The sequence below is a fragment of the Atta colombica genome, unplaced genomic scaffold (assembly GCF_001594045.1).
Source record: "Atta colombica isolate Treedump-2 unplaced genomic scaffold, Acol1.0 scaffold35, whole genome shotgun sequence".
Classification (NCBI taxonomy): domain Eukaryota; kingdom Metazoa; phylum Arthropoda; class Insecta; order Hymenoptera; family Formicidae; genus Atta; species Atta colombica.
This window is the reverse complement of record NW_017259459.1, coordinates 2,122,764-2,134,790: the sequence shown is the minus strand read 5'-3', so window position 1 is coordinate 2,134,790 and position 12,027 is coordinate 2,122,764. Positions and strand designations below refer to the sequence as shown.

The window sequence follows — 12,027 nt, the reverse complement described above, 5'->3', positions numbered from 1 at the left end:
TATATATATATTAGATTTTGTAATTACAAAAGTTTTTCCACAAATTTAGAGATTGCAGAGCTTAAAAAATTATTATTATCTTAATATAACGAAAATTATCTAATCATTGATATATTAATCTTATGTTTTAGCACGAATGGTGTGCCATATTTCTCAGCAGTTTACAAACAATTAGAAAAACTGGTAAGAATGCAAGTGACAGAAATGTTTCTCGTGAACAAATCATAAAAGATATTTATTTATATAAATAGATTTTTTTACTTGTGATTTTGCAACAATTGCGTCAAAGATACACTGTCACATAACACATCATTATTTTTTATTCACTGTGTCGTCAAGCTGGGTGTGCTATGTTTGGCTTAAACGCTTTATTCGAGACGTCGATCGTGTCTATGAGAGTAAAATAATCTCATGAGGAAAAAAGATTACTTCGATTATTTTTTTCCAAGCAATACTTAAATTTAAGAACAAAATCACACTAATTAGAATGTATCAAAGAGAAATTCAATTGAATTTCTTAAACTGTATCTAATTCGACAAAATTTCAAGTTACTTAGAAAAATATTCGGTCGACGTCCTTGCATTGAAATGACAATACATATTACTGTTTATATATAGAGTGTCCCAAATTTACGGTGATATTATTTTATGGTGATATGGATAGTATTTAAAATATGTTATATTGTAAATAACAAGCACGATTAAAGATAAATAAAAATAAGTTGTAAAATAATCATAATTATGGTAAGGTTGCATCGGACACGCTGTAAATAAACAAGTCGCAGTGACCTGAAGGGGCCAGGTTGGGAAAAAGCGTGACGACGAATTATAAATGTCCATCAGGTCAGCGCGATTTTACTGTACACGAAATATTTGTCCATAGCTGGCGGAACACGTGGCGAAACACATGGAGAACACTTCCGAGGTACTTTTTTCATCGCCACCACAAAATATTAAACTTTCTTTCTCTTTCTCTTCTAACTCTTTTTTATCCTTGTCTATAATTCTCTCTCTTGTTCTCTTACTCTTTCTTTCTTTCTGTTACTTCGAATTTCTTGCATAGTGTAAAACTGTGAAATCGTCGCATTTTTATCTGCATACCCATTAAAAATGTGTAAATTAATTATTACATTAATAATTAATGATTAATAATTAATGACAAGAAATATTATGAAAATTAATAATTACGTATAGTATAGTTATATTGTATGTAATGCTTAATATGCTGTAATATGCGCATTCTGTGCAAAATAAATAATAAATGTAAGCAAGATTGTATGAGTATGCAGTTAAAGAAATAGACGTTGTTAATAAACTTAGTAATTACTGAATATATTTTATCGTATGTATATACTATTATATATACGTTAGTTTCGAGGAAATTAATCTATATTTTGATTAGCAATCTAAACGACTAGTATATTTAAAGTTCCATATGATTTTTTAACACGAGGAGAGCACACACTTTCAACTTCTACACACATAAATACAAAAAAAATACTCGCAAAATGCACGAAGCAGGCAATAGTGTGCCAACTAGAACAACTCCAATTATTACTATATGTACTATTAAATAATAAAAATATATTAATTTTTTAATATTACTTCATAAAAATCTGTTTCATCAATTTTAACATACCGATGAAAAAAATGCGCATTAGTATTACCTTATCATCGGCAATATAGAATTTTAGAAATTGAATTTTTTACCTTTTTTTTTTATGAAGTTAATTTGTTTTATAAGCTCTCTTGATATCAAAAAAAAAATTATAACGACTATACTGTACTATTTGGCATTTGTTAAATCTTTATTTCCCATCATTAATGCATATTCTTCACAACACCTTCACATAGCCTAGTCCTCGTGAATAAATCTATCGGATATTGCATGCGCCCATCCGAATCGTTAGCGAAACACAGCTGCATTTGACGCGTACTGATTGCATGCGCTCGCCAATTTAGCAAATGATACACCACTCATTTATCCCTGTGTCCTTATTTTTAGTCGCGGTACAGGTGTATTTTTCGTTACATATAACTGTTACAAAAAGTTACAAAAATAATTGAAATCGATGTACAATGTACCATTTTAGAAAGCACGTTTATGCGCGATTATTACTTTTTACAACTCTAATAGTTTTTCGAAATTCGCTTAAATTTATATATAAATTATTTTGACATTCACAAAGTTTAAAATATTCAAACGCAAAATTTTTTAATTTTTACAATAAGATAAGGCTATTAGAATTAAAGACTTTTTAATATTATACTATTCTTTATAGTGATGCGTGTTCAAATATTTGTATACCTCAATTTTTTATATTAGACTTGTTATCATATCAATTGATTCCTATATTTTAATCCTATATTTTTATATATTTTATTTAATATACACTCCTCGAGAAATACATCTGTATTTGCTCACGTTCAGCAAAAAATAAATGAATTAAAATAAATTACAAAAATACGTCACTGGAAATAATGTACTTTTTAAGATTAAATACTTTTTGTTTAAAAAATAATTACATTTTTAATACTGATTATATTAACACACATTTCATACCGGATTATCGATAATCCATGCAGAACTTTCCGTTCAAATAAATATAATTAATAAATATAATTAATATTTTAACTTTAAAAAGAAACATAATTACAAAATAATTTTTCATATCATACATGGATACATAATTATATGCTGCTACATTGATAAATTTTTGTTTTTTAATCATGAAATATGTTATTTGATAAATATACAAGCAAAATGCCTTGGTTCACAGTTGGTATGATTCACACGTCAACGTTATTTAAAATTGTTTCACGTTATTAATATTATTATTACTACTCGTACTTAGCAATATAGTTATATAGATATGTCAAATATTAGAATATTTAATAGAATATTTAATATAATTAAAATAATCAAATGTAGAAATTATTTTGCTATATTTTGATAATTTAATGAGATAATTTAATTTTTAAATTATTTGTTATAAAAAGTTGTTTAAATAGAAAAAACGTAAAGAGATAAAACGAATTTTAATATTTGTATGGACAATTTTAAATTTAAGTTAAAAATTTGTTATTTCGTATAGTTGTTATTTTCTACTTTCTATGAATTATAGAATTATAATTGTTACTTGGAAATTCTTCTTAAAAGAATTTATTTTTTGCGGAACAAACAAAAATAACAAAAGACGCGTAATTTACATTTTTTACACTTTCAGGAATGCTCTCGCGCATCCTCGAGTTCGACATCCGACACCTCGCGAGTTCTGATTAAATTTCTTCCGTAGATGCCACAAAACTTCAGTAAAAATTTTACAACTACTAGTGTAATTTCAAAAAGTGTTGAATTTGTTCAGTTGTTCAGATCTATCGCGAAAAATTTCGAACAGAAAGCTCCCAATTTGTTATCGAGCTGACCACATTTTTTCATGTTGTAAAAGAATTAATTCAATTACGTTAGATTAAAACAAATTTAATTAATTGTAAACTTTTACAAATTTTTAATAAGGTCATTCTTTTCCGCTTGTATGTACATTTATTTCCGAGTAAATTCTGTACAAATAAATCGTAGGGCTAGAGGAAGTACTTAAAACTTCCAGAACATAATGCATATATATGTATGTATATTTTAAGCGAGTTCTCTAAACAGTTTACATAAAGATGCTTGAAAAGTTTTGTAATGACCATCTGCTGTGTTGTACAAGCACAACTCCCTTTATATCTCTGTTAACTACATCACCACCGAAAAAACTGACGTCCGGCATGATCTTGATTCTCTCTCGAGAATCGAGATCTCTTTTAAGCAAAGTCACAGGGGATCGCACGTCAGCGTGCAACACGATAATTTGCTACAAACACGCGAAATTGAATTTTAATAGCTTTACATACAAATTTCGCCGGGTATGCAAATTCACTAGGGCTTGCGACGTTTAAACGATGCATATATAATCTAACAAATTGTTGCGTCGTATGAAGTATACGATACGTAGTAGCGCGTAAAATCGACCTCAACAAAATTCAATTTTAGACGCATTTTATATGGATTACATGTTAAATATTTTTTGACAAAAAAAAAGGTTATTATACGATCTATTAATAGACATCATAACTTCTCATTTTTGTGAATTATTCAAATATATATAATATTTAAAAAATATAAAGAGAATGTAATATCAAATATCATTAAAATATAGATATAATTTGTAGATAAAAATTACAATCCATTGCTTGTTAAATATAATTATACATGTATGAAAATACAAAAATAAATTTACAACAAAATATTTCGAGTAAAAAGTAAAAGTACTGTATTCTATAATGTATTGCTTTGTAACTAACATTTATACAAAATGTTGGATCGTATATGAATTACTTTGCGAACAATTAATGTACACATACATTTCAAAAAAAGCATGTACCAAACTTTCTCGTTGAGGGCTTTATCCCACTTTCTTAGTGAAAAAAGTTTATAATAGCTTAATTAGTTAATTGAGATTTTAAAAATTTTGGCGAATTTTGACACAATGCTTCAAAGATATTAAGCTTCAAAAAGCAATAGCATTGTACAATATAATAGTTTAAACGAAGTAATTAAAAGTAACATTATCACTGTGCTTGCGCGTTTGTGGCTATACGATCGAATAGATCGCGCGTAATTAAAACAATCACTTTCATAGATGCATAACGAGCTTGGCGCAAGGGTCACCACCGCCTGTTTGCAGTTACATGGTCAAAACCGAGATGAAGAGTATGTTTTACCACCCGGTGCTGAGATAGGAACACCGATATTCGAACTTTACTTGGCTCTTCAAGATTTTGTAAAGTAAATGTCTATTATGCTTAGTAATTTTTATATCAATAAAATCATCTTTTAAAATAGATATTTAAAATATGAGTACTAAAAAATAATTTTTATGGTTTATAGTTGTCTTACTTTTTTAACATTAACACAAATATAGACTGAATTATTTTGAACATAGTATTTAGTATTATATCACAAAAGTATTAAAATTAAATATATATGTGTACAGATATAGTATATAATAGTATCTTTTAATTTATATATTTTTATATAACTGAAAGATTACTTTTCATATTTATTTCATATTTATTTTACATTAAGGAGAATGGATAAATATATCATATTGTGATTGAACACAAAATTTGTTTTAGTATGAAAGAGAATTTACCACAATCGGACCATAAAACTTTGGCGATCTGCAAATATTACGAGTGGTTTAGACCAGCAATCGACAAATGGCTAGATCTGGCGAAACTCAAGGCAATTCAAAGAGTACGAAGAGCTGCGGAACTCGATCGAATCTGCACCGGGGAATATTTCGTCAAACACTGCACATCGGCAATCGATGCCACTGCGTGTTTTTATCAAGTACTCAAATTTTTTTATTTTTCTGATTTATATGCCCATCTCGATACTGCAATAGTCACAATTTTGTTATAAAAAAACTGTCAATAATTATATATTTTTTCTGATCACAGATTAAAGAATTCTGGAAGAAACTAGCGTGGCCGGATCTAGTTGGATCTTATAACTTCGTGTTGAAAGTCATCGATGTAAGTATATATCATAATTATTTTTTTAACAATTTTAATATTTAAAATCGCTTATATCTCTAATAAGAAATTATTATAGATTAAATTTTCAATGCTTTAAATTTAAATCATCGATGTAGAATTTGTGATTCCACATCCATGATTTAAAACATTGAAATTTTTATTCACAATAATTTCTTATTGTAGAAATATATTTGTGTTAATCAATAATTTTCACATTCAACGGTGCTTTTAATATGAAAATGTAATAATTAAAAAATACAGCCTATAATTATTTTCTTAAAATACACTAATGCCATCGCAATAATATTGTGATGTCAACACTATTTGCTATAGGCAATATGCAGCTCCGCGGCTTACTATGCAGAGATAACACATCAGAAACTGGCGGATAGCGGATATTATGAAGAGCATACACCATATAAGACCACAGATGAGGTAATCGCTCAGGTAGAGATTGCTTCGCTTTAGTATACAAACAGTAGTACACTTCCTGCTTCGCAAAGTAGTTTCACTAAACTATGAGAATATGAGATGCGATTACAACTTTGCACGACAAGCGGAGCATGACGCGATATGCAGCGCAAATTCTATTAACGCAATAATTAATGTAAAAAGCGTATCAGGGTCTAATATATAAATATGGATCAAAATATGACTAATTTTTATACATATGAAGCAATTGTACGTATGTAAAAAAAGGTAAGTTTTCAGCGTTTGACATTATAAATATCTCAATGTATAATATCTCAATGCGTAATAAGTTATATGTGTGAGAATATTATAAACAAGGAAGTAATCAAAGCTATTACTATTAAATAAACATTTAATTAAAACATATGATATTTTAAAATGTCATATCATATATCCAAAAAGTTTAGAATAATTATATATGTACATTTCATTAATATAGATACACATTTTAAGAAATACATGATATATATTATTAAATTTATAAACTTTAAATTTATCATAGAATTTAAATAATTTCCTTCCATCTTTGAAAGTACTACAAAATTTATAGAACGGTACAAAAACCCTTTTGCATCGCGCGAATGAAATATGCAGAAGGGCAATGTGATAATTATTAATTTGACTGCTCGACAATTAATTAATAATTTATGCTATTTTCAGATGTGCGTTGCTATTAATGGTCTTGAGTATGTGAGAAGATGGTTATTGGATCTGGGCGAGGAACTTCGCGTGGAACAGATTCTAACTGCTTTGGAGAATCAAGCAGGCGAACCTGTTCGAATGCAGTGGCGAAACACTATGATAACACCACTGGAGCAAACTCCTGGGCAAATGTTACTCTTTATAAATCAAATAGTTTCAAGAATTGGAGCAAAGGTATTTTGAGATTAAATGTTGATATAAAAAAAAAAAGAAATCAAAATTGTTTGCTTAAGTTTTAAATTGGATTTCTTAACTAATACAACTTAATCTTCCTCGTTTTATAAATTACAATCACGTAATATATATTCTATGCATAATTTCTTCATTATCATAATCTCTAGATGAATATCTCGCTGCTCTTTTTAAAAGGTCACCAAGTCATTGCAGAGTAATTTACATCCCAGTTTTAAAACACCATTGGCGCTTTTATTAGTTTTCAAACATAATTACATGTGATAATATCGTGATAATATCGTTGTAATTATCGGAGATTATATTAACAAACGCATACTAAAAAAACTGCTAACTATACATACAATTTTTATCCTAGTCGAATTAGTCATATTGTAGTGTATTAAACGTGGCAAAAATGAGTTTATCTTAATGAAAAGTTCAAAAATAGCTACATTTGTTTGTTTTTTTCTATCTGTTTTATATAGATGAGACCACCTTTGAAAAAGGCGATGTTTCACTTGGCTTGGTCTCCTGACAGTTTGCCGACTACAGAAGCGATTGCACCTCTCGTGGAATATCTAGATGTTCATCTGGTAACACTTAACTCGGCTCTGCTAGTCGCAAATTTCAATCGCGTTCTGCAAGACATTTGGGAGGTAGTCCTTAGTGAATTAGGCAGTCAAATGGATGGAAATGCCGAGGTAATTGTTCCCTTGTCATAATTGTATGAATATAACACATGTAAATTTATATATTTATAAATAATTTAAATTACACAACAGAATAACAAAATTATTACTTGCAGGATAAACCAGTGATGTTTTATGAGAGATTACACGAAGCACTTGATTTATTAGTGAGATTTTTCAACGCTGACGATAAAGGCTTGCCTCTAGAAGTATTACGTCGTCAGAGTTTCATGAACGCAGAAGAACGTCTCCAGTATCATAAAATGGACACAACTTTCTTGATTGATCGTTATTATCAACAACGTCTTCTGGTATGTAATATGCGACATCCAAATTATTATTTTTATTTTGTAAATATTATTGTTATTTTTCATTTTAAATTGTCCTATTAAACAAATAATAATATCTTGTACAAATATTAAAAATATTCTTATTCTTAAAAAACATTTTTTTAAATATTTTTTTTATTTTTTTATCATATAAGTTTGTTGCATAGCAAAAAATATTGTACAAAAATATTTTGTATTGTAGTAAAATTTATAATGTTTAGTACAACATTTAATTACTGAATGTGTCTTTGTAAATATAATTAATTATAATATTATAATATAGTACTAATATAATATATAATTAATTATAATATTATACATAATATATAATATTATATATATTTATACATTAATTTTTAGGACCAACTTAGCACAACCAGTTATGAATATGGAGTTCTGACGATACGAGCTTATTTAAATCATGATTCTCTTTGCCTCGAGGTGATAAATGCCAGAGATGTCATACCATTAGATCCAAATGGATTCAGTGATCCTTTCGTGATAATCGAATTATTACCGCGACGAATGTTCGAACATTGCGCCGAGCAGCAGACTAACGTCAAAAAGAAAACTCTAAATCCCATGTTTGATGAATGTTTTGAATTGTAAGTTTATTGTATGTCATGCTCTTTAATTCTATAAAACAAAATAATATTCACACATCAAAAATGAAATTCAAGAAATTTGTTACTTAATTTAATATTTACTTTATATCATGTAATGATATCTTGTGATATATTTCTGCCAGATTTATATTATAAGATATTATTTGGATTTAAATGTTAAATAATCGGAAAAACAATTTTACTTTGAATAAATGTATACGCGTTTACTTTCTTCCAGTTCGGTGAGTGTGGAGCAATGTCGTGACCCCAATGCGATGGTCCTTTTTACGGTAATGGATCATGACGTTCTCACGGCAAATGATTTCGCAGGCGAAGCTTTTCTAGGACTCAGTACCATTCCTGGCGTCGCCGACACAAACACCAGCATAGACAATTTCCACGGCCTCAAGCATCAGGAATTACCGCTTATGCATCAAAAAAATCGACGTGAGTGAATTAATCAAACTTCATAAATAATAGAATTTACAAAATCTTCTTAATTTAAATTTCTAAAATCTATTTAAGATTTCAAAATAAACTCATTAAGTTTATAAATCCAGGAACCTCTAAACTGTCTTGAAATATTTGTAGTTATGAGATTACCATGGTACATGAATTTATATTATATAAGGAAAATTATATAAATAAGGAATATTATAAATCACAAATTTTTATCTTGTTTTAAGATATTCTATTTAAAAGTATTTTTTACATAAAGAATTAAATAATATGTATTTAATACTATAATATTATAAATTTCATCTTTATATAAGTAATCTTTATCTTATGTTTCTACTTCTTGATGCTCATTTTGCTTGCAAATTAAATATGTGCCTTTTGTTCTAGATCATCCAATCCTTCAAATACTGGAAACTCGAATCGGTGACAAAATGGCCCTTGACTTTGTGAAAAAGCAGAAACAACGATTTGCCACGACGTAAGTGCTTTAAGCGCTGAAGAAAGAGAAGAAGAAAACCATAGTGATTGCATTGCAATTGCTATCAAGACTTGTACACTAATCTTAAGAGTCAATGAAGAAAATCGAGAAGAAAAAGGAAGAGGAGAAAGTCCATCCCTGCGATATGTCGTCGATTCTCACTTTCTCTTTCTCTCTCTTTCACGCACTCTACCTTTCTGCCTATCTTTCTACCAGCCTTCATTCCAAAGATTCGTCAGATCTATTTCAGTGTAAATCGTGTTGAATATAATCGGTGTTGGTCAAAAAAAAAGAGAAAAAAAGGGAAGGCGCGATGAAAGAGGCTCGAGAGAAATATAACAGAACTATTTTTGTGTCGAAGAAGAGATGTGTAGAGCAGAAACAACGCAGCACATGCAGGAAACAGTAAAACACGTCGTAGCTAAGGATAAATGTTTAAATGCCGTCTTGTCAAGCTCGAAGCGACACCGGAGCGACCGTAAAGTTCTTTATTCTACATTTTTTATACAGGGAGGCTCAGATATTTAAATATCTCGCGCGCGCTTCCGAGAGTTTAAGGATTTTTTCTAAGAAAAACACGAGTGTTCATGTTTTTGAATAAAGTAAAAAAAAACGAGACTTTCTCGCGGTCGCGTGATCTGGTTTTCGTCTGTCGAGTATCAACTGTGGATAGATAGGTATCGGGATTTCCATAAGAATATAAATAATATATATGACACATGATGACTTTCTTTAAATCGAATTATTTTCACAGCTTCCATAAGAAAGGAAGTCATCGAAGCTGTTCATGGAAACTTCCGCCTCGATTGCGCAGAATTGATTCACGACAAAATTGGGAGGAAAATGCAAGTTTTTTTTATTATACCTCTAAAATTACTATTTCTTAAAAATTATACAAAATGCTTAAGTTATACAAATTTCTCTTCTCTGCGGACAAGGCAAAGCACAACGAATAATAATATATATTAATGATTAACTTATATAGATAATGAAATTACATTAATAATAGTTGAACGGAAATAAAATATGTGTATATTATCAAAATGAATGTATAGCACCAAAAGTACGTCGAGTATTAATTAATACTTTTTTAAAATTCTTTTCAACTACAAATTTTTTTAACTAAATTAAGATCAAATTATTCTAATACATTTCTAATAATCCGAATAAGATTGTTTTCCTCCCCGAAGAGCAGCCGCGCCGCTTCAGCGTCGCTTCGACGATGCGAATCAAGCCGTAAAGGTTGATATATGATATTTTTCTTACTCTTCATTGGCTAAAATCTCTTTCTATCTTTTCAGCATCTAATCTTTCTAATAACTAAATTATCAACAGCTTTTCTCGCTGTTCCGCTTACGCGAAAAAAACAGAGACGCTTCTGTCAAAATGTTTTACTCTGTGATTCCTTCAGCATCGGAAGAAAGAACAAAATTTAAGAATGTATCAGAGATACAAATTTCACTTTCAAACATAACTATTATTAAATTGAATGTATGTTTCGCTTGAAAAGCGTCCTCTGTGTGCATCGTTCTCAGTACTAGATTTTTTAATTGAATTTATTTTGCTAGTACAGAACATGTGATTCTATGTAGTTCTTTTCTAATTTGCAACATTGATGAATTCTTCATGATTAACATTTAAAGCATATATTAAAACACTCATAATCGAATAAAAAATTGAACATGAAATTGAAAACAAAATTTGTATTAATTTTTCAAAATGCAATCTTTTTTAACTTGCTCCAGTCTTTTAATTTTTTGAAAAGCAAAATAGCAGATTGTAATAAGGATAGTATACTCACGTTATCAAATATATATAAAAAAAATTTAATAATATTTGTTTTTGTTCTAATAATTTACATAACTAATTTAAAATACGAGCAGATAATATGTCAATATGAAAGTAGTCGCATTTCGTTTTATATTCGTCGTTATATAATTATTGAAAGAAATTGGGATGCAAACAAATTGAAACGTGCAAGAAATGAGAACGTAAGAAAGGATGGCGACAAAAGAGAAAGAATTCATTGTCAAACGCACATATGTAAATTTTTCTAATGCACGTATCACTTTGTTATGTAATTATACAAAAAGAAGATAATTATACAACATTCCGCGTAACACACATTAATATTTTGCACACCTTATATAATAAAAGGAATCGGGAAAAAGGAAAACAATTACGAAGAACGAGATTCATTTGTTTGATTCTCAATATATTTTATGCATTAAGTCCAATTAAACTGTACTATTTGCTTTTCCAACTTTTTTCAATCACCTAAAAGGAATGTAAGATCTATCTTGTATCGTGAGACAAATAAATTAATATAAATGTTTGTTTGAGTAATTAATAATTTTCTTTAGTTGACAACAAATTTATGTCCATATTTTTAATTAAGAAAGTTCAATGGTATAAATAAATAGTACTTACAATTAAATTTAACAGTCAAAAACTGCTTTAAAGATATCTTATCCTACAGTTAATATCATTTATATGTCTTACTTGTACTTGTTACTCGTATAGTTAAATTTCAT

At 28.8% G+C, this 12,027-nt stretch overlaps 1 protein-coding gene across 4 annotated transcripts in view; it reads left to right on the top strand.

Annotated features, from left to right (window-relative positions):
• LOC108690763 (BAI1-associated protein 3) overlaps positions 1-10,437 on the top strand; it is a 44,876-nt gene extending 34,439 nt beyond the window's left edge. The window contains exons 15-26 of one of the 4 annotated variants that reach the window (XM_018198223.1): positions 132-183; positions 884-925; positions 4,686-4,831; positions 5,182-5,398; positions 5,509-5,583; positions 5,920-6,021; positions 6,718-6,933; positions 7,419-7,634; positions 7,739-7,933; positions 8,312-8,556; positions 8,795-9,003; positions 9,403-10,437. In XM_018198223.1, coding sequence (XP_018053712.1) covers positions 132-183; positions 884-925; positions 4,686-4,831; positions 5,182-5,398; positions 5,509-5,583; positions 5,920-6,021; positions 6,718-6,933; positions 7,419-7,634; positions 7,739-7,933; positions 8,312-8,556; positions 8,795-9,003; positions 9,403-9,497 — 1,810 coding nt within the window. In that variant the 3' untranslated portion in view covers positions 9,498-10,437. Of the gene's footprint in view, positions 1-131; positions 184-883; positions 926-4,685; positions 4,832-5,181; positions 5,399-5,508; positions 5,584-5,919; positions 6,034-6,717; positions 6,934-7,418; positions 7,635-7,738; positions 7,934-8,311; positions 8,557-8,794; positions 9,004-9,402 lie in introns of all 4 variants that reach the window. The other 3 variants (XM_018198222.1, XM_018198227.1, XM_018198226.1) reach the window with 3 other exon arrangements.
• Positions 10,438-12,027: the final 1,590 nt, after the last annotated feature.